The sequence below is a fragment of the Macaca mulatta genome, chromosome 3 (genome assembly GCF_049350105.2).
Source record: "Macaca mulatta isolate MMU2019108-1 chromosome 3, T2T-MMU8v2.0, whole genome shotgun sequence".
NCBI classification, from domain to species: Eukaryota; Metazoa; Chordata; class Mammalia; order Primates; family Cercopithecidae; genus Macaca; species Macaca mulatta.
Window position 1 is genome coordinate 163,742,068 of NC_133408.1, and position 26,823 is coordinate 163,768,890.

Genomic DNA, 26,823 nt, shown 5'->3' on the forward strand with positions numbered 1-26,823 from the left:
TGTTTAATTCTGTATATCAGATCTTTATCCCCCACCTCATCAACCTTCTTGACCTAAGAGGAAAGCTGTCCTATGGACATTGCTGAGTTGAAGCTGAATTTTTTCTTCTCTGGTGGATGTGGAAATACCAATGATGAACATGCCATGAGGAATGCCAGATGAAGCTCATGGCCCAAGGGTCCTATCTTAGGATTTTAGCAAATAGTCTACACTCTAGTAGTCTAAGAAAGCCTTTGAGAAGCATTGTATTCATCTCTTATTGTTTGGATAGAATAGACATAGTCTTTATTTAAAAATACTTAACAGCAGTTACATTTATGAGAATTTTTTAAGGTAATCGGAGCCCATCTGCCTATTTTGTATAACTCTTTTGCCTGTTTTGTATAACTCTTACTCTAATTGGATCTCTAATATAAAGGAATAACAGGAAATATAAGTTCAGAAAAAGGTATGTGACCCTTGGTAAAGTATTTTATGTGTCAGAAAATCATTGTAAAATGATAATTTTCTTAAGTAAATTCTTAATTTTTATTAGTTGTTTCCCCAAATCCATAAACTCCCTTCTCAAATGTCCTATTATTTAAAAACTTATACATATTTATAAATTCTCCATACTATTTTCTTTTCTTTTTTAAAAAAACTGAAAACTCCACTCTTACTCTGAGGAGGAGTGAATCAGGCATTCCTCAATGAATAGGATGACATGACATACTATTTAAGTATCACACTTGTTTTTTAGTGGCCCTTTAAGCTTAGATTCAAATTCTACTACTATGTCTCTCAAATCATCTTCAGTATTATCCATACCAGAGACAATCCTTCAACTTTTATATGATTATTTTCTTCTTAGTGGCATTGTCCCAAAATTGTCCCCTATAGATTCTGTTGTATATATTTCTGCTACCTTTCTCAACTTCTGATTATTTTAAATAATAGATCTATCATTACTTCCCCTTTTTTCTATGTCATTTGCAATCAATAGTCATGGATTGCTTGTCATGTTTTCTCTGATTCATTGACAACTTAAGAAACGGGTAATTGCAGGTTTACTTGCAGTTACTGGAATTGACAGAAAACAAATGCAAATGAGCCATTTCTTTTCATTCCATTTTATTAGATCTGGTGGTGTGACAGAGTCAGCCCTACTGGTCCCAACTGAGACCTAATTGGTAAATATTCAGGGATTTTGTGAGCCAGTTGTTAATCACTGCCATTATTAAAAATTAAATGATAAAAACTTACAATAAAAACTATGTTAAAAACAGGTGACACATTTCAATATATCAATTATTTTACCTCATTTTACCATGGTCCATGCTCTTGAGATTATTTACGTCTTTCATACCTTTATAAATGGAAATACTATGTAATAATGTGCTACTTCATGGCATGCTACCATAATGTGTAATGGTGGTATACTTGATTCCCAGATCTGCATTCAGTAATGTTTGGGAGGTAGCTTGAAATTGGCCATGGCAGGAGGATTTACACCATGGAGATATATATATATATATATACACACACACACACACACACACACATACACACACACACACACAAATGATAAGAACCAAGCCTTACCTGTTAGAGAGCCACTTTTAATGTATTTCCATAGACTACAAAGTATGCAGGTTAATGATTCTCAAGTCATTCTCACCCTTTTACTCCTCTTTGTATAACCCTCGTCTCTGTGGAGTTGAGAAAGCAGCTGCAATGTTATTTGAACTTGGTATAAATTCTCATTTCCCTTGTATTGGGAACATAGTGTTGAAGAATATTGAGAAAGTCTATGTACTCTTGGAACTTATGAGTACTTAAAAAGTACACAAGTAAGAAACATTTTTGATATGGTAAGTGCTACACAGAGAATTAAAACAGAGATGTGGAGAACTTATCAAGGAAGTTATCAGAGAAGGGCGTTGTCTAATTTGAAGCTGCCATCTGAATGACAGGATGAAGTCAATTGTGGTAAAAATTAGAGGAAAGACCATTCCAAGCAGTGGGAACAGTAAGTGCAGTTTGAAATGAACCTGCCGTGCTAGTGAAATAGCTACTATGTCTAAGGTAGAATGGATGTGGGAAGGTTGTACAAGAGGAGGAAAGGGTTATACCGTGTCACATTGTGCACAAGTCAAGAGAAGAAGTTGAATTTCATTCTAAACACCATTCAAAACTATTGGATTGTTAAGAAGATGGATGGTGTATTAGTTTTCTATTGCTTTCATAAAAATTACAACAAACTTAGTGGTTTAAAAAAATAGAAGAAATTTGTTATCTTATAGTTCTTAGATCAGAAGTCCAATATGAGTTTCAATGGACTAAAATCAAGATGACAGCAGGGCTGAATTCCTTTCTAGGAGAAGATACTTGCTCATTTGGGTTGTTGGCAGATTCACTTCCTTGTGCTTGTAGCAATGAGATCCCCATTATCTGGCTGGCTATTGGCAAATGGCTATTTCCAGCTTTTAGAGGCCAGTACATTCCTTAGCTCAGGGCCCTCTTCTATCTTGAAAGTCAGCCAAGGCGCATTGAATCTCTCTTACACTTTGAATTTCTCCTTCCTTCACTTCATCTTTCTAACTCAGCTTGAAAACTTTCTACACTTTCAAAGAGTCATGTAGTTACATTGAGTCCATCTTGATAATTCAGGATAATCTCCCCTTCTCAAGATCCATTCCTTAATCACATCTGCAAAGTCTCTTTTGCCATGTAAGCTCACATTGTCACAGGTTCCAGGGAATTAGGATGCAGACAATTTTGGCAATCAGTTATTCTGCCAACAATAGATGACATCATCTCAAGGAAGATGAAAAGAAATATATTCAGATGGAAGCTGCTGAGATTCCTTCACATGCCTGCATATCTACCACCACCACTTCCTTTGGCCTGAAAAAGGACTAGCACAACTACCTCATTCAATGGAACTGTTGAATATGAAAAAAAGTGATCAACTTCAATATTTCTTAGAGGATAGTGTCCAGGGTTTAGAACATGCCAGTCTCAAGATGAATCATTTTAGTTAGTCATCACTCATAGTCTGCCAAATCTGTAAAAGAGTTGTCATTATTCACCCATAACTTGACTATACATAACATTTAGTAGAAAGTATACTCAATTGAACCTGTTTAACGTATTTGAGCCAGCAATTTATAAGCCAAATTATAAGCCTTTTCCATGCTATTTAAACTTGTCTGGCAGGCGAGGCATGGTGGATCATGCCTGTAATCCCAACACTGTGGAAGGATGGGGTGGGAAGATTGCTTGAGCCCAGGAGTTCGAGACCAGCCTGGGCAACATAGTAAGACCTCACTTCTACCACAGAATAAAACCAAAATTAGACAGATTTGGTGGCATATGCCTATAGTTCCAGCTACTCAGGGGGCTGAGACAGGAGGATTGCTTGCATCCAGGAGATCAAAGGTGTAGTGAGCCAAGACTGCACCACTGTACTCCAGCCTGGGCGACAGAATGAGAATTTGTCTCAGGAAAAAAATTGTCTGACAAATGTAGTGTTTCTTACATTTATTTGTAATTTATTGAGGGTCAACTGAAGATATGGTATGCCCCTGTGTTCAGCACATTTATATGTATTGTTCTTTTAAAATCTATTTTCATAACAACTTTATGAGGTAAGCATCATAATTATCCTTATTTTCCAGATGATAAAGCTGAAGCATAATCAAGTTAATCAACTTGCCCAAAGTCACCCAGATAGGAAACTAAGACTTAGAAAGCTTAAGAAATTCCCAAGTTCCTACAGCTAGTCACTAATGGAACTGGGACTCCAATCAGGGCAAATGGATCCTAGAGACCATACTCTAACCTACTGTAACAGCTGTAGCATTCTATCCCCGGATAATGTTATGAATTATGGAGGAAGAGCAAGGGTAAGGAATATTAAGCCTCAATTAGTCAGTAATTCAGTGGAATGAAGTGGCATGTGAAACTTGTAAGTCTTACAAAAAGCAATTGGAATAATCTTGTTGGTTAAGGTAAAAAAGAAATTATCTTCTACTTCTTGCTACCTCTGGTTTTGCATTCTTCTGTAAAAAATTGCTTAGTACACTAAATTAATTCACATATCAACTAACTTTTCCTTTGATATTCTGTCTTATAATTTTACAGAAATCTTGCTTGCTCCTAGACACTTACATGGAGACTATACTGAATCCTTACATAATCAACGTCACACTAGCAGCCAAAATGTGTAGCCAAGTGCTTTGCCAGGAGCAAGGAGTGTGTATAAGGAAGGACTGGAATTCAAGTGACTATCTTCACCTCAACCCAGACAATTTTGATATTCGACTGGAGAAAGGTGGAAAGTTCACAGTACATGGAAAACCAACAGTTGAAGACCTGGAGGAATTTTCTGAAAAATTTTATTGCAGCTGTTATACCAACTTGAGTTGTAAGGAGAAAGCTGATGTAAAAGACACTGATGCTGTTGATGTATGTATTGCTGATGGTGTCTGTATAGATGCCTCTCTAAAGCCTCCCGTGGAGACAGAAGGATCTCCTCCAATTTTCTACAATACCTCATCCTCCACAGTCTCTACCACAATGTTCATTGTTATTATTTTGTTTCTTATCATTTCTTCTGTAGTGAGTTTGTGATTGCACGGGTTAGCTGAAATGAACAATATGTCCATCTTAAAGGGTGCTTTTTCAACTAATTAAATCTCGGAAAAGAACAGGTCTTGTTGAAAGATCATTTTTGGAAAGTTCTGTCTGAATAACTATACTTAGAAAATGATAATTTCCTTTGAACTTGACAAACACTGCTATATTTTATGAATTCTCAACCATGAGTTCAGGGATTTGTATTCCAGGAATCAATAGCTTATGTAAATACTCCAGTTTAGAGTGCAGAAACTCATATTATGCGTTTCACTTGCAAAGCTGCCAGAATTGTTTCAACACTATCATTCTGCACAAGACACTGACATTTTGATAAATAAAACTTGATATAGAGTGTTTAAGAACTTGAAAGTGAAAACCGTTTCAATACAACCCATCAATAAGACTTAGAGTGCTTGGATATTTATGTTTCTCCTCTGCTCATAATCGAGAGAGAGGGAGAAGGAAAAAGGATGGGTGGAAAAGAAATCAAAAGGAGGGAAGAAATAAGAGAAAAGAATTAGTATTTTTTTGCGTTCTCTGGTGCCATTGAAGACTCTAATTTGCACAGGAATGAAAGGAATATCTTCAGTGTATACAATTAACCTTCGACTCTGTTAAAGCGCAGAGCAGTTGTATTTGAATTTCTTGCCTAGTCTGATCTGTACAAATATTACTATCTCCTCCTTCCTTTTCACATGCCTCCCTAGAAACAAAAAGAGATGAAACCACATATTCCAAATCTAGTTGTCTAGATACTCTCAAATGATGGCACAAGTTTTCAGGATCTTAGTTTTTTTGAGGCATTACATTTTTCATGAGAAAAAAGGAGAATGTTTTACTTGTTACAGATCTCATTTCTTTATGTTTAAGCTTTAATATCTGAATTGAGACTGAGCTCTAAAAAGCAATAAAAATAATTCAAATGATTATGCATTTTTTAAAAATTAAAAAAAATTATGCATTTTTAAGCTTGAAGTTTTAAAAACTGAACCGCTTGTACAGTTTTTTACATTAGATTAGCTTAAAATCTTTTTTATTCTTTTTTCTCTTTTAATTTTAGTTGACATGTCCTAATTGTACATATTTATGGCATAGAGAGTGATATTTTGATACATGCATACAATGTGTAATGATCATGGTAATAAGGGTAACCAGCACCTCAAACATTTCTTTGTGTTGGAAACATGTAAGATTCTCTCTTCTAGCTTTTTGAACACACACAATGTTGTTGTTGATTATAGTCACCCTCCAGTGCTATAGAACACTAGGATTTATTCCTCCCCTCTAGCTGTTTTGTACCCATTATCTGGCCTCTCCCTATCCTTCTCTCCTCCCATCTTTCCTATCCTCTAATACTCATAACAATAATTCCGCTGTCTATGATTTCAATTTTTTTAGCTCCCACATATGAGTGACAACATGAGATACTTGTCTTTCCATGCCTGCCTTATTTCACATAAGATAATGGCCTCTAGTTCCATCTGTGTTGCTGCAACACATGACAGGACTCCATTTTTCTTATGACTGAGTAATATTCCATTGTGTATATATACCACATTTTTTTTTAATCCATTCATCTGTTGATGGACATTTAGATTGACTCCATACCTTGGCCATTGTGAATAGTGCTGCAATAAACACGGGATGCAGATATCTCTCTGATATACTTATTTTTTTTCCTTTGGATAAATAGTGGGATTGCTGTATCCTATGTGTATTAGTCCATTTTCACATTGCTGATAAAGACATACCCAAGACTAGATAATTTATAAAGGAAAAGAAGTTTAATGGACTCTTAGTTCCATGTGGCTGGGGAGGCCTCACAATCGTGGTGAAAGGCGAAAGCCATTTCTTACATGGTAGCAGCAAGAGACAGTGAGAGACAAGGGAAAGGGGAAACCTCTTATAAAATCATCAGATCTTGAGAGACTTATTCACTACCACACGAACAGTACGGAGGATATCTGTCACCGTGATTTGGTTATCTCCCACTGGATCCCTCCCACAACATGTGGGAATTATGGGAGCTACAAATCAAGATGAGATTTGGGTTGGCTCACAGCCAAACCCTATCACTATACTAGTTCTATTTTTAGTTTTCTGAGAAATTCCCTATCTTCATAATGTTTTTCATAATGGCTGGTCTAATTTACTTTCTCACCAAGAGTTCCCTTTTCCCACATCCTTGCCAGTGCTTGCTATGTTTTGTCTTTTGATAATAGCAGTTCTAACCGGGGTGAAGGATATCTTATTGTGGTTTTGATTTGCATTCCCTGGTGATTAGTAAAGATGAGTATTTTTTTTCACAGACCTCTTGTTCACTTGTATGTTTTGAGAGATGTCTACCCAGATCCTTCAGCAATTTTTTGATTAGGTTGTTTTTTGCTGTTGAATTATTTGGGTTCCTTGTATATTTTATATATTAGTCAATTGTCAGATGCATAGTTTACAAATATTTTCTCCCATTCTACAGATTTTTGCTTTATTCTGTTCATTGTTTTTCCTTTGCCGTGTAGAAGCTTTTCAGTTTGTTATAGTCCCATTTAACTATTTTTGTTTTTGTCACCTGTACTTTTATAGTTTTACCCATAAAATCTTTGCCTTAACCAATGTCCTAAAGTGTTTTCTCAGTATTTTCTTCTAGTAGTTTTATAGTTTTGGGTCTTAATATTTAAGTCTTTAATCCATTTTGAGTTGTAATTTTTTTTTATTCTTATAAAATCATTGCTGCTCTTTATGAAACAATACAAAGTGGAAAACTAAATGTTTCCTTCTCTCTTCCTTCTGCGAGTGGCAACTCCTGGTTTCAGTTTTTTTGTATATAATTCCAGAAATTTGCTAATAATATGGAAGCAAATGTGTGTGTATATATACACAAATAACAAATTGGGCTCTGGTGCCATAATTTTTGGTAACTTGCTTTTTCCATGTAGCAATATATTTTGGGTGTCTGTCCATATCAGTACATTTTTGTACTGACCACATCATGCTGTGATACCACTATATGACAATTTTAAAGGAAATTTCTTGTTGGTGAATATTTATTTTATGGAATTTTTTTCTCTGCCAAAAATTTTATAGTTAATATCATGTACATATATACCATGGCATACTTTTGCCAGGATTAAATGGAATTGCTGATGTGAAGGGTACATACATTTTAATTTAGATAGATATTGCAAAATTATCTTTCAAAAACTTTTGTTCCAATTAATGATCTCACTAATAGAGATGAACAACACTGGCCTTTATAGAATTCTGCAGTCATTGTTCACCTGATGGGTGAAAATGACATCTTGTTTTAACTTGGTTTATAATCAGTAATGTTGACATTTTTTTTCATAGTTTATTATGGGTATCTTTTATTTTTCTTTTCAGAGTAAACTTTGTTTTCTCATTTATACTTAAATTCTATTTTAGTAGACTGCTACCATTTCTAAAATGTAAGATACGACTTTTTAGATACCTGTAGATTATAGTATGAAAACAGAAGCCAAAGTTTAGCATTAAAAAGAACATTTTATTTTTTATCCCTTTTTATTTTATATGTGGCATTTGTCTATGAGAATCATCATTATATTTTTAAAGTACGTCAGTTACAAGGAATTACAAATTCATCTATCTACTGACTCTTACTGCTTTTATAAGGGCATAGGGCTATACAAAGTTTTGGCAAATTACTTTTTTATAAGAAATATCATTTAAACAAAATTCAAAAGTTAATGAGCTGTTAGTTTTTCATGGGAAGGCTAATTCTTGGCAGCAGGATATAGGGGGAAGAGCAAGCTAATCCCAGTTTAGCAATTTGCAAGCCGCTGACTTTGGGAAACTTAACTTCTCTGAGTTTCTTTCCTCAACTAGGTCAATTGTTTAGAAGACTAGAAAAAGTAAACAAAAGTTAGCTAGTACAGTGCTTGTTATAAGAATGGTAGGTGCCCAAAACATAGTAATGGTTATTTATTTGAAGAATGTATCTATCTTCCAAAATTTTTCCTCTATTAGATGATTTAAGGTTTACATTTGAAATATAAAATTGACAATATTTTTATTTCGTAAGGTAGTATATTAAGTAAAATTTATTTATAACATCTTTAATTTGACTGAAAACTACAAATTATCTCATTTAAGCACTATGTGCCATTTTTTAAGTACTATATTACATGTACATGCCAATTATCAGAAAAATATTGGGACCTCCGTGAAGGTGTTTATCTTATGACTGATGTGTTACATCTGTAATTAGACTCTATAAACGTTTAAAACATTATGCTAATACAACTTTGTTCACTTACTTGCTTTCTAATCATTTCAATACAGGATATATTTAACAATAAACCTCAAAGTAGTAGGTAGAATATATAATTTTTATTGAAGCATATCACTTCTTTTATTCTAATTTGCTAATCCTAGATAACAGATATAAGGACAAGGATGGGTTTGGATAAATATACAATTATGTAATTTTTAGACTATATCATTATAAATGATTTTATTTTTCTCTGCTAGGTTTTAAATTTTTGACTTTTTAAAAATGTTTAGTTTAAGAGACAGGATATTTTGCCATTTGACTGTGTTGCTCAGGCTGGGATGCACCAGCATGGTGATAGCTCACTGTAACTTTGAACTCCTGAGCTCAAGTGATCCTCCCGCCTCAGCCTCCTTAGTAGCTGAGAGTGCAGGTGTGACCACAGCTGTGACCCATCACATGTGGCACTGCTAGGTTTTAATTAAAGACTGGAGGTAAAGACATTTCTGGGTTCAATATGCTGTGCTTATAACTTTGTAAAAGTAGGAAAAACCATTAAAACTGCAATATGTATTATACAAATGTTTTTGAGGGCTGAGCAGGCAAAATTAAATATATAATTTTTGTATCCTGTAGAAACCTTAATTCCCGAATAGTTAGGGTTGCCTTTAGTGACGAATACTTTTAGTGATGTTCTGTTTCCACGTGATGCTGCCAATTAGTCTGACTGAAATTGTTAATCACCACTTTACAATTCTTCATAAATAAGAAGAGCTTCTGTTTATTATACAACAATCATATGCTTTACATACAACTTCTCATTTAATAATTTTTCTTCCAGTTGAAATAACTACACCTTAGATAAGTGACTTGCCCTGGGTCAGACAGCTAATAAGTCCTAGAGGCTGAAAGAAGATGGGAGTGGGTGACTTTGACTCCCAAGCCTGTGCATTCCACCATTATACAATACTGCTCCTGCAAGGATGTGAAGTCAAGTAACATTATAACACAAAGGAACTAGTTCTTATTTCTTTTCACTCCAGGCTTCAGAGTAGCTTCTGACCATGGGTAAAACAAAAGAAACGAATTTTTCTTTTGTTGCATTCGCTTTTGGCGTTTGGGTCATGAAATCTTTGCCCTTGCCTATGCCCTGAATGGTATTGTCTGGATTTTCTTCTAGGGTTTTTATAATTTTGGGTTTTGCATGTAAGTCTTTAATTCATGTTGAGTTAATTTTTGTATAAGGTGTAAGGAAGGGGGTCCAGTTTCAATTTTCTGCATATGGCTACCCAGTTCTCCCAGCACCATTTAAGAAATAGGGAATCCTTTCCCCATTGCTTATTTTTGTAAGGTTTGTTGAAGTTCAGATGGTTGAAGATGTGTGGTCTTATTTCTGAGTTCTCTATTCTGTTCCATTGATCTATGTGCTTGTTTTGTACCAGTACAATGCTATTTTGGTTACTGTAGCCTTGTGGTATAGTTTGAAATCAGATAGCATGTTGCCTCCAGCTTCACTCTTTTTGCTTAGGATGTGTTGCCTCTTTGGGGTCTTTTTCCATCCTTTGTGAATTTTAAAATAGTTTTTTCTAATTCTGTGACAAATGTCAATGGTAGTTTAACTAGAATAGCATTGCATCTATAAGTTACTTTGGGTGATACAGCCATTTTAACAATATTGACAAATGGGATCTAATTAAACTAAAGAGCTTCTGAACACAAAAGACACTATCATCAAGTGAACAACCTACTAGAATGGGAGAAAATTTTTGTAATCTGACAAAGATTTAATGTCCAGTGTCTACAAGGAACTTACACAAATACACAAGAAAAAAACAAACAACCCCATTAAGAAGTGGGCAAACGATGTGAACAGATATTTCTCAAAAGAAGACATTCATGTGGCCAAGAAACAAATGAAAAAAAGCTCAACGTCACTGATCATTAGAGAAATGCAAATAAAAACCACAATGAGATACCATCTCACATCAATCAGAATGGCAATTATTAAAAAGTCAAGAAACAACAGAGGTTGGGCTGGGTGCGGTGGCTCACGCCTGTAATCCGAGCACTTTGGGAGGCAGAGGCAGGCGTATCACGAGGTCAGGAGATTGAGACCACCCTGGCTAACACGGTAAAATCCCGTCTCTACTAAAAATACAAAAAATTAGCCCCGTCTCTATGAAAAACACAAAAAATTAGCGGGGCGAGGTGGCGGGTGCCTGTAGTCCCAGCTACTTGGGAGGCTGAGGCAGGAGAATGGTGTGAACCCAGGAGGCGGAGCTTGCAGTGAGCGGAGATGGCACCACTGCACTCCAGCCTGGGCGACAGAGTGAGATTCCATTTCAAAAAAAAAAAAAAAAAAAAAAGAAACAACAGATGCTGGTGAGGTTGCAGAGAAAAAGGAACACGTTTACACTGTTGGGGAGAGTGCAAATTAGTTCAACCACTGTGAAAGACAATGTGGCTATTCCTCAAAGATCTAGAAGCAGAAATAATATTTGACCCGACAATCCCATTAATGGGTATATATCCAGAGGAATATAAATCATTCTATTATAAAGACACATGCACATGTATGTTCATTGCAGCCTTATTCACAATAGCAAAGACGTAATCAACCTAAATGCCTATCAGTGGTAGACTAGATAAAGAAAATGTGGTACATGTACATCATGGAATACTATGCAGCCATAAAAAGGAATGAGATTATGTCCTTTGCAGGGACATGGACGGAGCTGGAAGTTGTTATCCTCAGCAAACTAACACAGTAACGGAAAACCAAACACCACATATTCTCACTTATAAATGGGAGCTGAACAATGAGAATACATGGACACATTGGGAAAAACACACACTGGAGCCTGTGTAAGGGGAGAGCATTAGGAAGAATAGCTAATGGATGCTGGGCTTAATACCTAAGTGACGGATTGATCTGTGCGGCAAACGACCATGGCGCACATTTACCTACGTAACAAACCTGCACATCCTGCACATACACCCTGAAACTTAAAGGTTGAAGAAAAAATAAATATATTTTTTTTCTGGGTGCTGTATCATAGGGAATAGGTTATCAAGGGTCATCTGTTAATTTTTTACATGCTTTCAATATGGCTTTTATGGATTAAAGGAGACACTGGCAATCGAGAAAAGAGGAAGCTTAGGTTATTAGAAGGTTGCATCACTTTACGATTTCCTGGGCCTCATTTATAACACACAGTAATAGCAGCAGGGGGCAGTAAGATAACGGCATCAAGTTCCCTGTGCTTCTTCAGCAGTAACATTTCTGTGTCCTTGAAGCCTTTTGGTTTCAATAAACAGAAATAATAGCTAGTCACAGTGCTAGTCACAGTATGTATCCTGAAGGAAATCAGTCAGCTTATATTTCAGATAAATCTGGTATTACAATGTAAAAACAGTATATGAATAATGTTACTGTTTGGTGATTGTCTGCAAGTTCTTCAGTGTCCTTGAAAGATAATTTTTTAAAATTACTTATAAAACTGATTTAAACTTTTTTCTACAAGTAAATTAATTTTGTGGTTATTTTGTCAGTGAGGGAATTGGTAGGGTAGGAAGTAAGTGATTATATATTCCCTGTGATTGTTTTATATATTCTTAGGAGTTATGCTGATAATTTTAAAACACAGACTCCAATATAGTATTTGTGAAACAGCACGGTGTCTGTGCATGTGTGTGTGCATGTGTGCACATGTGTGGGTGTATGTGTGTGTGTGAGAGAGATGGAGAGAGTGTAAGAGCCTCTGGAGATTGCTGAAATGCAAGAAGGAAGCGGGACATGGTGCAAGATGGGAGTTGGGGCTGGAAAGGTAGGTGTCAGATATGAAGTGTCTTCTGGATGATGTTAGTGAAACAGCAATTAATCCTTTAGCCCAGGTTGAAATGGTCAGATTTGTATTTTAAATCTGCAGAGAAAGTACGTTGTGGAGAAATTGGGTCTTTGAGTCTAGAGGCAAGAAAACTAGTTAGAAGGCTATTGCCATTATCTAGGCCAGAGAGGATAAAGTCTTGAATTAGGGAAGTATTAGGGATAGAGAGAAAAGGATAGAATTAGAAATCAATACTTGGATGATTGGATATGGGAGGGTCAAGGGAAAGCAAGGAACCTAATTTTTTGCAGGGCAGGTAAGCCCCCAAATTGGGTCTTAGCCTCGGAAGGTTCTTGGCTTTGCTCAGGAAAGAGTTCAAGAGTGACCCAGTGGCAGAAGAAAACAGCTTTATTGAGGTGGCAGTGTTAGAGCTTCATGACCGCTACTGCCGAGCAGGGCTTGAGAGTAGCTGCCAAGGGGCAGTTCTGCAGTCATATGTACACCCACTTATAATTATATGCAAACTGAGAGCAGGTTATTCAGAAATTTCGAGAAAAGGTGTGGTAACTTCTGAGCTATTGCCATGGAAAGAGAAGGCAACTTCCAGGTGTTGCCATGGCAACAATAAACTGTCATGATACTGGCAGGTGTGTCTTATGGAGAATTGCTTTTGGTGCCTCTTTCATGTTTCAGCCAATCTTCAATCTGGTCTGGAGTAAAGTCTTGCCTCCTAACCTCAATCTGACACCAAGTTCCTTGCCAGGACAATGTCATCGAGTCCTGAGAAAGGAGCACAGGTGGAGAAGCAGGTTTGGGGGATTAGGTTTTGAGCATGTTGTATTTGAGGTGCCTGTAGGGTATCTTGATAATTTTTTTTTTTTCAAAGCCATGTGATTTCAAAGCTCAAGAAAGAGATAAAGGCTGTGTCTTTAACAATGGATAATAATAGAGACAGTATGTCTAATAGTTTGAAAATATGGTTTCTACAGCCAGACTACCTGAGTTTGAGTTCTAGGCCCATTGTTCATTGGCTGTGTAAGCTTGAGCAGGTTACACAACTTGTCTGTGCCTTTGTTTCCTCATCTGTGTGAGAATGAAATTAATTGATATGTGTAAGCTCTTTGATCAGTACTTGGTATATAGTAAGCACCATATGCTTGTTTGTTGTATTGCTGTTATTTTTATTTTAGCTCTTATTTTTTGATTACTCGCTCTGGGCAAGGCCTGTGTTAAAAGATTATAGGCATTTTCTCATTTATCTCCATAATACCCTGTGATGGTGACACTGTTATTATCCGAAGAAATTGAGATTTTACTCTGACCAACTTTCCCAAAGTAACCCACTGGGAAACAAGGGCTAGGGTCAAGATGCAAACCAAGGTTGGAGTGCCCATTTTTAAAATGAGATTATTTGTTTTTTCACTGTTAAGTTGTTTGAGGTCCCTATATATTCAGGATATTAGTCCCTAGTCAGATGAACAGTTTACACATATTTTCTCCCACTCAGCAGGTTATCTCTTCACTCTGTTGATTGTTTACTTTGTTGTACAGAAGCCTTTCATTTAACATAGCTCCATTTGTCTATTTTTGGTTTTGTTGCTTGTGTTTTTGAGGTCTTAGCCATAAATTCTGTACCCAAGCCAATGTAGTGAAGCATTTCCCCTATGTTTTATGCCAGTAGTTTTATAGTTTGGGGTCTTATGTTTGAATCTTTAGTATATCATGAGTTGATTTTTGTATATGTTGAGAGATAGGGGTACGTTCTCATTCTTCTTCATATGGATATCCAGTTCTCCCAGCACCATTTACTGAAAAGGGTGTCTTTTCCCCAATATATGTTCTTGGCGCCTTTGTTAAAAATCAATTGTCCATAGAAACATGGATTTACCCGTCCATAGAAATGGGTTCCCTATCCCGTTTTGTTGGTCTATGTGTCTGTTTTTGTACCAATACCATGCTCTCGCTTTTGGTTACTATAACCTTGTAGTATATTTTGAAGTCAGGTAGTGTGATGCCTCCAGGTTTGTTACTTTTGCTCAGGATTGTTTTGGCTATTTGGACTTTTTTTTTGAATTCACCCACATTTTATGATTGTTTCCTCTATTTATGTGAAAAATGACACTGGTACTTTGATAGGGATTTCATTGAATCTATAGATTGCTTCGGATAGTATATCTAATAGCTTTCATGTATGGTGAAGAAACTGAAAACTTGGAACCTCAGAGCTAGCTCTGTATTTTAAGAGAGGTTTCTTCTTTCCCTAGGGTGGTGGTCAGAGGAATTAATACATCATATCTTCTTCTGTGCCCCAGCTTAGTGCTTCCTCAAGTCCTTTAGTCTGGGTTCACTTTCTTTACCTGGAGTCTCCTGGGATTTATTCTATATATCTCTATTAGTTTGCTAGTGATGCTATAACAAAGTGTCACAGACTAGATGGCTTAAACAACATAAATTAATTTTCTTACAGTGGAGGCTGGAAGTCTGGGATCAAGGTATTAGCAGAATTGGTTTCTTCTGAGAGTCATGAGGGATAAACGTGTTTCAGGCCTCTTCCCTTGGCTTGTAGGTGACTATCTTCTCCTTGTGTCTTCCATATGTTTCTGTTTGTGACAATGTTTCTTCCCCTTTTAAGGACACCAGTTATGTTGGATTAGACAACACTCTAAAGACCTCATTTTCACTTAATTACCTCTGTAAAGATCCTGTCTTCAAATAAGGTCACATTTTAAGCTACTAGAGTTTAAGGCTGGGTGCAGTGGCTAATGCTTGTTATCCCAGAGTTTGGGAGGACAAGATGGGAGGATTGCTTGAGGCCAGGAGTTCAAGGCCTGCCTGAACAACACAGAGAGACCTCATCTCTACAAATACTACTACTACTACTACTACTACTACTACTACTACTACTACTACTACTAATGATAATGATAGTAAGCTACTAGGGTTTAAGAACTTCATCATATGAATTTTGAAAGGACACAGTTCAGTCCATAACAAAATCAGTACCTTTAGGATGTTTATTTTAATTGATAAAGACTTTGACTTTGATGAACCCAGTATACAAATGCTTGCACTACAAGTAAAGAAAATATTCTATTCCAAAATTTTGTGGTAGCAAACAAAGGAAATACATTTTTGTTCTACATCTTCCCAGTCTGGTCTTCCTTTTCCAATTCATAAGATACTAAATAAAGAGGTTTTCTTCCTTGACTTTATAAGGAAGACAGTTTTGAACTCAGTTTTAAAATTAAAATCCATATATGTTTCTGTTTACTCAGCTAACTCTGTCTCATGATCAATATCCTTTAGGAAATGAAAAAACCATGATTATCATCACTAACATCCTTGAGTATTAAGTGCGGTCACTCTCCTAGATTCTGTGGGGAGAAGGCAAGTTACAAAGATAGACTTTTCCTCAAGATAGTCAGATTTTCATGGTATTATCCTTAACCTTTTTAACATCATGGAGGCTTTGGAAATCTGATGAAGCCTATCGATTTTCTTCCAGAAGATATTTATATAAGATTATAAGAAAAATTACGTACACAGCTTATTTTATTGCATTGGATCAAAATGCTGTTTATAAAGAATTACACCTTTTCTGTCAATTTTAGCATGGAAAAGTAATTTCAGGCAACATGCTTAAACATTGGGGAAAGAAAAAAAGTCTATAACGTGCAAATAAAGTTAAAAATAAACTTTGGTTTTGCTAAAAAATAAATTTCAATGAGAAAGCATCTCTTCCTTATCATTTTTTTTTTTTTTTTGAGATGGAGTTTCACTCTTGTTGCCCAGGCTGGAGTGCAATGGCGTGATCTCGGCTCACTGCAAACTCTGTCTCCCCGGCTCAAGGGATTCTCCTGCCTTAGCATCCCAAGTAGCTGGGATTAGAGGCATGCACCACAACGCCCAGCTAATTTTTGTATTTTTAGTAGATATGGGGCTTCACCATGTTGACCAGGCTGGTCCTGAACTCCTGACCTCAAGTGATTCATCCGCCTCGGCCCCCTGAAGTGCTGGGATTACAGCTATGAGCCACCACACCAGGCCTCTTCCTTATTTTGAATGAGAATCTGAAATTGGAGAATGGTTTTTGACATGGCAGTATGTGCACTTTCCTGCAGACTTTCTGTTTTGATGGTAACACATTCTAAAAAGCTGGGCTCAAAACAGCATGTTGTAGCAAATAGAATCAGTTCAAGCTCACAGATGACACAATGGGCCTGTGACAAGGGGACGACAAAATATTTCAAGACTATCTGAATTAGATTTGCATCCTTTAATTTCCATTGGCTTCACATCACTGAGTTTCATTTTCAGCAAGGGGAGGTTGATGTCAACCAAGGAAGAATTAAGAGCCCGGGTTTCAATTTTAGGGTTATCTGAGCAGAAGTACTTTAAAAAGAGTTATGCTGAGTTTTGGGTTGTCTGCATATTTCTATATCATAGATTAAAAAAAAAAAGTTCATGTTCTGTTTTCATTTTCTGACAAAACATATTCAAAAGGCAATGATTCAAGGCCCTAGCATTAGTGGACACTTCGCTATAGACAAGCAGGACCATAGAAGGCAGTGAGTCAGATCTACTGCATGAAGATACTTCCTCCTCTAAAACTGTGAAACTCCAAGATGTGCTACCCTGCACCACAGGGGTTCTGTTTGTTCACAAAGCGTCCAGTGAGGTTTATGTGTAACAGAAACTTATCAACATTCCGAAGATGTTGATGGATTTTAAATTTCAAAAAGGGCTTGTTAAATAGGAAATCATCTTTGAAGGCGTTAGCCGGCTGCATAAAGAATCTTCTAATTCCTTCATCACATGTCTCACAATATTAATTTGAAAACGTCAGTCGTCACGTAATTATTTTATTTATTTTTTGAGATGGGGTCTCAATCTGTACCCAGGCTGGAGTGCAGTGGCGTGATCTTGGCTCACTGCAACCTCTGCCTCCTGAGCTTAAAGGATCCTCCTATCTCAGCCTATGCAGAGGAGCTGAGACCACAGGCACGTGCCACCATACCCAGGTAACTCTTTGTATGTTTGGTAGAGATGGGATATCACCATGTTGCCTAGGCTGGTCTTGAACTCCTAACCTCAAGTAACCCTTGCACCTCGGCCTCCCAAAGTGTTGGGATTACAGGAGTGACCCACCGTGCTTGGCCGATAATTTCATTTTAAATAAGCACTACTTTTACCTGCTTCTTCTGCTTCAAACCACACAGTAAATTATTTCTGGGGTACATGGCTTTTACCAATTACCTTGTTTCTATTTTGACACTATGCTGCTGCCTAGTGTCAAATCAGATCAAATTTTGGCAAAGTTTTTCCTTTTCAACTCCAGCCTTCCCTTCTTAAAACAGATCTATGCTAATATATTTTTGGAAGAGAAAGTATGAAATGACACTTCAGCATTTTTGGCTTGATGCTCCTTCCATTAGCAAGAATGTTGTCATAAACAAAGCACTTGGGCTTTGGTGTGCTATCATATATAGTAGAAAGCAAAGGCAAAGGATATTTGATATTTTTTGTTAGGGTTTTTTTTTTTTTTTTTACATTTTTCTAACTTAAGCCAGTCCTAAAGTAAAGATAGGTGCTCATGATAATCATCACAGGACACAGATTCACTAATTCCTACCAATGGGAAGCTGTTGTGACATATCATGACAACACTGATGAGTATACAGTGCTTGTCTACAGGAGCAGCCCTTAATAGACATGAAAATAATGTGTACAGCAAGATAATTTTGCAAAATAGAATAAAAATCTCTGCTGCGTAGCTGTGTGCATTTCTGTTTGTGACTATGTGTGCATGCAGGTACATATCCACATGCCTGATTCACAGACCTCCCTTCGATGCCCTTCCGCAGACATCAGGCTAAGATCCCTGCTGTAAGGGAGTGGACAGCCCCTTCAACTGACCCCAAATTAAATGTGATGACAAAGAGCCGTGCGAGCCCAATGAAAGGAGAAACCCCCTTTCCTGGTGGCCTTAGAAAAGGCTTCACAAGGACCCGGTAGATAACATTTGAGCTGCAACTTCAAGGTTGGGTAGAAGTTTATTAGGTCGAGAAGAGGAGAAAGGATGTTCCAGGCAGAAACTAAAAAGGGAGATGTCGTAATCTGGGAAATGTCGGGGAGTGTGGATGACGCTAAGAAACTAAAAGGTTATGTGGGAATGTTTAGATATCGAGACACAGCTGACTGCTGAGGCTTGAATTTTAACTCTGCTATTTATTTTTTTTGACCCTGGACAAATTATTTAATCTCTTTTTTGCCTCTGTTTTCTCATTTTTAATATGGGAGAGCAGTTGGGGTCAACATGTGCTAGGCATCTTGTGTTTGCCCAGGTAGGATTTCTTTAATCCCTCCTTGCCACACTAAATGCATGAATGCCCTATGAATATGGACACAGCGACTCTCCTCTTTGTTAAGGGTGAGCAACAATAACAATAATAGTAGTAATTCTAGTAGATGAAATATAAGGAACCTCTACCTTATGCCAAGTATTCTAATTAGTGCTTTGCATGTATCTTCACATTTGTTCCTCATAATACTTGAGATAGAAGCTGTCATTATGTCCGTGATGAGGAAATTAAGACTTAGATATGCTAAATGACATAGCCACAATTACACAGATAGCAGTGAGAGAGCTGGGGCTGAAATCAGATTTTTTCCTCTCTGCTGTGTTTTAAATTTCCTCTGGTGGCTGATTTTCAATTGTATTCTGTGAACTTCATGCTCTGCCCCACAGGTTGATGCCTGCCTTGGATGGTCTGCTCACATCTGATTCGCTTCTTTCCATGCTTCTCAGATCATCCTCTCCTGCTGGCGGCCCACACCTCAGTCTGAGTGCAGGTAACACATGCCCCCACTTGACCTGGAATTGAGGGAAACAGCTTCAGCTACAGCCCAGGGATATAAGACCCTGCTTGTCTGGGAGAAGAAATTTGAGGGAATAGTGAGCTATTGTCAGGCCTGAGTAAAATACTTTGGCCATTGAAAGTAATGGCCAAAACCATAGTAACTTTTGCACAAACCCAGTAGTATCCCTGATAGATCTGTGTGGCATGACAGTGTATTGTAACTGCCTTGGATTTCATATGTATGATCAGGAAACAAAACACAGAGAGGAAAGAAAAAGAACATCAAATAATAAAACAAATTCTTTTAAAAGAGGCTCATAGCATCGGGGCATGGTTGTTTTCTGGGGTCCATACAAACACATGCTGTTCCTTTTCATTCCTTCTGAGGAATTCTGTCAGGCTACAATCAATGGAGGAGCCTGTTCTGCCTGGGGGAAATTATTCCAGCTGGATCGAGCTTCATTTATCTGTTGTTTATATTTTTGAATTTCCTCCTTCATATCTTTTCCTGTAAAATTATCCATCTGGCTTAAGGTTATAGAAAGGGAGTGTTGATTTCTGCCATTTTTATTTATTTAGGTCGATTCTGTGAAGTAGCATGGTAAAGAGTAAACTGGGACAGAGCAGAAAATGGGGCTTGCCCCCTACTCTATTACTCTCAGGAAGATTAGGGCTAAGGGTGCAGTTGTCCACAGCCCTGTAAATCCCCTGGACTGCTTTCTGATTCTGATTCTCATTCTAAAACAATGTCTGAGGCTTCCTGCCACAGTGGATAGAATCCGTCTTCCTGCTTAAGATAGTTACGTTGAAAGTCACACAGATGGACTTTCCGGGTGGCATCATCTGCTTCTCTTAGTATCCCTCACCCACATTTTGATTATACAATATATTTTGAGCTAGATTGTTGTCACTTCAAAGGCATATTTGTAGATATAAATTAGCAAGGGATTTCATTCAGTCAAGTAACATAAGAGAAACTTTGGCCTGAAACCTCTCTCCAAGATTACCTTCTTTACCACAAAAAAGTATTACTACATATTCTTGCATGTATTAACCATTGGGTCTCCCACATGAAAGCCTCTAAATGAAGAAATCAGAATAAAGAAAATATATCTGAATCACTTTGAACACAAAAAGGGGTGCTATACAAATGGATACTTGCATTAGGGTTGCATTTGAAGTGATGGCTGGTCACACTGCAGTTTCATTTTAGTCCATTCCTACCTTGAGGAAGTTGCTCCTAAAAGCCAGAAATGTTTACAAGGATCCCGGCAGCCAGGCTGTCAAGAACTTAGGTTTCCTAAGAATGGAGCAATTTCTCAAAAGACCTCAGGAGGTTTTAATTAGTCCTCACAACTCTCCCATGAAGTAGGACATTTTTTACCCGCCTCCAAGCAAGCGGTAAAACATCTATTTGATTTAAGGTCACAGAGAGAGGGGGAGTGCCAGAGAAGACCAAAACAAGAACTGAGCCTGATGCGAAGCCTAGCTCTGTTAGCTCAACAAAGTCAAGGAGATGAGCACAGGGGGCACTTGGCAGTGCAGTTGGTGTTTTTCACAGTGATGATGTTACAATTAGGCAGACAAGGATGCTAAATGTATGCCTTGTGCGTTTCCTTAGACTGAAGAGACTCAGAGAATGGGGTGGGATGAGGATGGGCCAGTGTAGGTGAAGAGGAAAAAGCAGAGATCAAAAGTCCTTGTGTCAGGATAAGCAGCAGGTAGAGAGAGAAACTGAGGCTGAATGTAGACGTGATGAGGATGGGGAGAGTGGGATAGAAAAATCCATCAGAAATAGATCTAGAAAGATGGTAGAAGAGATTTGATTGGCCTAGGAGTCAAGGTAGAAAGGTCGAAGTGGGTAGGTATGTGGCTTAAGATCATCCAGACTATGATGCTTAGAGACTACCATGCCAAGGGTAAGAGTGGGAAGTTATTCACCAAAGACTTGGACTCACATTCTTTCCCTAATGTAGATGTGCTCTATCTATCATGAGGGTTTTGCTATTTTGTCTGTAGAAATATTTGCTGGCTTTCTTGGGGGTATAACGGAGTTTATAATTCTCAGTGTGGAGAAACTATAGAAAGATTCTATCTTCAGCCTACAAAAACTACCACTTTACCCCTTCTCAAATCTGATTTAATTCTCTAGCACCAATTTGATCTTCTCTTTAGTTGGGTCTAGATCTTGCTTGTGAAATCCTCTCCATCCTACTTGTCTTCTCCTCATTCTAACCATCATTCCCAGAGCTGTCCATGAAGCCCCTTTAGCCTGCCCCAGGCTTTACCTCAGGTATCTGCCTGTACTGACTGACTTGGTTCTACTCCCTAAGTCTTCCTTCCCCTCTTGTCCTTGGAGCATCTATCTTGAAGTGCTTGTCTCCTCCTTCTCTGTCTTTTATCTTAAACTCCAATCCCAATATTGTATTGCCTTTGTGTGTGAATTGTTAAATGAGTTTCCCCATCTTTCATACGGAAACCAGGTAAACCACCATCTTGCTTCTTGCCAATGGATTTGGTATCTGGGGTATGTGGGGATGGAAGAAGTGGACACGCTCCCAAACCATTCTTTATTACACTCTCCCCACTAGTGCCATAAAACAGTTGCAACAAGTCTCACATCTCCAGAAAGATTATTTACAGTGTGATCACATACCAAAAGTTTTCAATTCCTTTTTGAGTTAAGATAATAATAACAGTAAGAACAATAACAAAAAAATGAACTAATCTTTATTAAACATTTACCAAGCCCCAGACATTGTTCTAAGTGTTGCACATACAGTCATGAGTCACTCAACAATGGGAATACATTTTGAGAAATGCATCACTAGGAGATTTCATCATTATGTGAACATCATAGGATGTACTTACACAAACCTAGATGGTATGTATATTTGCATTTACTTATTTAGAGACAAGACCTTGCTATGTCACCCAGGCTGGTGTGCAGTGGCACAATCATAGCTCACTGAAGCCTCAAACTCCTGGGCTCAAGCAATTCTCCTGCCTTAGCCTCCCAAGTAGCTAGGACTACAGGTGTGTGCCACCACCTCTGGCTAGAGACAGGGACTTGCTATTTTGCCCAGACTGGTCTTAAACTCCTGGCCTCAAGTGATCTCTTTGCCTCTGCCTTCCAAAGCTCTAAGGTTACAGGTACGAGCCTTTGCACCTGGCTCATATTTATATTTACATGTTTTTTTTCATATAAAAAACCAAATGTTCCAATGCCACTTCTGAATGTCAGTCATTTCCACACCTTGGTCTGCAATGCCAATATCAAGTGCTGTATATCAGGTTTCTATATATGCTCCATTACAATTTTGTGGAACCTCCTCATATACGCAGTCTTTCATTGACTGAAATGCAGTCATGTGACATATGACTATGCTTAACTTATTTAATCCTCACAACCATCCTATGAGGTTGGTATTATTATCAGCTGCAATTTAAAGCTGAGGAAACCAGGCCTACAGGGCATTAAGTAACTTGTCCATGATGGCCAAAATACCAAATGATGGTGAAAGTATAGAACAACCAGAACTCTCACACACTGTTGGTGGGAATTAAAAATGCTACCACCACTTTAGAAAACTGGCAGTTTCTTATGAAGTTGAACATATATCTACCATACAATTCAGCCTTTCCAATCCTAGGGATTTACTGAGGAAAAAGTGAAAAAACATGTTCCCACAAAGACTTGTTGTGAATGTTCATATTAATTTGTGTTATGTTATGCTTTATGCATAACAGCAAACAACTCTAAACAACCCAGATGTCCATTAACCGATGAATGTATAAGCAAGTTGTGGTACATCTGCACAACGGAATACTCTTCAGCATAAGAAAGAACAAACTTCTGATACATGTAATAACGTGGGTAAATATCCAAAGCACTATGGCAATCAAAGGAAGGCAGACACAAGAAATTATAGAATATGGGATTGTATTTATATGAAATTCTAGAAAAGGCATAACTCTAGTGACAGAAAGTAGGTGAGTGGTTTCCAGGTGTTGGGAGTCAGGAGGGGAAATTGACTATAGAGGGTAAGAAGGAGCTGTTTTTTTCTTAATTTTAGTGATGGTCACACAGCCGTACGCATTTAACAAAACTCATTGAATTATACATTTAGAATGGACGAATTTTCTTACCTGTAAAATAAAACTTAATAAATCTGCCTTTAAGGAGAAAAATAATGCACAGTTCACTTAAGAAATAAATCTAACTATTCCAGTCCCAGAGATAGAACCAACATCCTCTCAGACTCTAGGCAAATCACCTCAATATTTATGGCAACAATTTTCTTCTCTAACATGAGATTGCTCATAAAAGTCTTATCTAACACATGTAATTATTGTAAGGACAAATTAAGATAGTGAATACTAGATGAGAAAATAACTTAAGAATGAAAGAATGTCACTTTCTGGAATAGGACCTCAAGGTCTCCCAGAAAGTCCCCTCCTCTACCCTATTCTGTCATGAGGAGGCTCTGCTCAAGATAAAGCAGCCCTTTGGTAGCTATCACATGATACTGGAAAAGTGACCACGCCAACTCAAATTAACACTTTCTATTTTAAGATGTGTTTATGGAAAATGAAGCAATATGAGAAGAAGAGATAGACATACCTAATTCTAAATTGTTAAACTTATTCTTGCAGTGTAACTAACTAGCATTGTTTGTGGAACCAGATAGATGTAGATTTAAGATCTGGATGCACGCTTCTGAGCTGTGAACCCATCTCTAAGGTTTTTTCATTTGTACAATCAGGAAATTGTAATGAAGTTTACATGAGATAAAGCACAAAAGAACTTAGTGTGATGCCTTGCATAGAAGAAATATTTCATAATAATAATGATAAATTACTAATTACTGAATTTATTATTATTACTGGGAATATTGCAACCGATATTTCCAATTTAGTTTACGTATAACTTCTGCTTTATCATTGCTAAAAATTTTTTCGAATCAAATTTCCGGTGTCTAGCTTGCTATTCCCATTTGACAAACAATAAGTGTTTTAAGATTAAAGATGTGTTTATTCTAGGAATAGGAGGATACCTGGAAATTACTATTGACTATTATTAGATAAGATACTCAATCTCCTTAGGCCTCAGTCTCCAGAGGGTAGAAGAAGTTGCAACCCACCTTCTAAATTTTGATGAGGATGTCATCCATATTTAGGAAGCTGCTAACCACATTCTAACCCCTGAGAAAATTGAGAAAATTACTCCACAGGAGGAACAGTCTTGATGACAGATGTGTTTCTTTTTCAGTGATCATTTCTAATTTGATAGTTTATTCATCGATCCTTTCTTTTGTCTGAGATCAATAGAACACTCCACAAAGTTGGGTTCCTTGTAGGCTTCCTAGAGCCCTGATGTCCCTATCCTCCTTCTATTTGCATACTTGTTCTCTCCACATAGTTGATGGCAACTCCTCTGATTGCTCAGGCCTGAGTCCTTGAAGTCACTCCTGACATCTCTCTGACACCACACGTTCAATTTATCAGAAGTCCTGTTGGCTCTGCCTTCAAAATATGTCCACAATCTGACCACTTCTCACCACCTCTGCTGCTGCTAACCTAGTGTGAGTCACTATGCTCTCCGGCCTGGTTGACTGCCACAGCCTCCTACCTGGTCTCCATGCCTCTAGTACTTCTATTTTGAAGATTTTTGTTTTCTTTCTTTGCCTGTAAAAATCAAGTAGATATAGTAGTGTGTTTTGGTCTATTCAGGCTGCTCTGACAACATACCATAAATTGGGGTAGATTTTAAACAACAGAAATTTATGTCTCAGTTTTGGAGGCTGGGAAGTCCAAGATCAAGGTGTCTTGAGACTTGGGTGGGGACACAGTCAAACCATATCACTGTGCTATCCTGGAGAGGGTCCCCTTTTGGTTCATAGGCAGCACCTTCTAATTGTGTCCTCACATGGAAGAAGGGGGCAAGGCAGCTCTCTGGGAGCTCTTTCATAAAGACATTAATTCTGTTCATGAGAGAAGTGCCCCAAAAGCCTACTTTCACCTTGGGGATTAGGACTTCAACATATGAATTTTGCGAGGACAGAAACACACAGACCATAGCAAGTACGTATTCTCTAGAAAAATGAGATTAAAAGGTTCCATAGTCTGTTAAACATATGAACTGCTGAATTTTTTACCTTTATGATCAGAGAAAACTACAGAATATAATTTCTATTGAAAGCCTAATATTAGAGAATTAACCAGGAAAAAAGCAACTCTGAAGAAAATTTGCAATTCATCAAATTGCTCCAGATTAATCTATGTTATAGAAGCAAACTAAATAAAAATAAGAATGATAGGCCAGGTGCAGTGACTCATATCTGTAATCACAGCACTTTGGGAGGTCAAGGTGGGAGGATCACTTAAGCCCAGAAGTTTGAAACTAGCCCGGGCAACATGGCAAGACTTATTTTTTAGAAAAAATTAAAAAAATTGGCCAGGTATGGTGGCACACACTTGTGGTCCCAGCTATTCAGGAGGCTGAGGTGGGAGGATCACTTGAGCCTGGGAGGTCAAGTTTGCAGTGAGCCGTGATTGCACCACTGCACTCCAGCCTGGGTAATAGAACGAGACCCTATCTCAAAAAAGAAAATAATAATAATAAAGTTTAAAAATTAAAAATACCACCTGATAAACTTATTCATCACTTCAAAACAAAACAAATTTTATCTAGAATAAGATTAATATACTAATAAATATCCTCTGTAACCAGAAATGTGTACAGTCACCTTCAGTAATTGTTTTAGCTAAAATTTATTGATTGTTTTGGATCATTTACAGTTCACAACTCTATTAATTCACAATCAGTTCTACAATTCATGATGATTACTATAATGTTTTTTATTTTATTCTTTTTATAACAATAGTCTTATTGAAGTATAGCATACATAAAGTATACAGATTACACATCTGCAGGGTCAAGCATTTTTACATTGAAATCTTTTTGTGTTCTTTCCCAGTTACCACCCTCCCTGTCAAAGGCAATTACTGTCTGACTTCTATTACCCTAGATTTTTTGTTTTATAAATTGATATAGATAAAATCATAATAGCATACACCCTTTTGTGCCTGCCTTTCCCCCTTCGACTTATTTTTATGAGGTTCGTTCATGCTGTTTTGATGGTAGTTTGTTCATCTTCATTGCTGTTTAATATTTGATTGCATACAAATACACACACACACACACACATATATACGATTTATATAATAAACCACTCCTAGGCTATACCTAAGAGAAATGTATAGAATG

General features: G+C 37.4%; 1 protein-coding gene across 1 annotated transcript in view; it reads left to right on the forward strand.

The window, feature by feature from the left end:
• SPAM1 (sperm adhesion molecule 1) overlaps positions 1 to 16,401 on the forward strand; it is a 46,107-nt gene extending 29,706 nt beyond the window's left edge. Inside the window, exons 5-7 of the mRNA XM_001086882.5 lie at positions 4,126 to 4,569; positions 15,161 to 15,259; positions 16,000 to 16,401. Coding sequence (XP_001086882.3) covers positions 4,126 to 4,569; positions 15,161 to 15,211 — 495 coding nt within the window. The 3' untranslated portion in view covers positions 15,212 to 15,259; positions 16,000 to 16,401. The remainder of the gene's footprint in view (positions 1 to 4,125; positions 4,570 to 15,160; positions 15,260 to 15,999) is intronic.
• Positions 16,402 to 26,823: the final 10,422 nt, after the last annotated feature.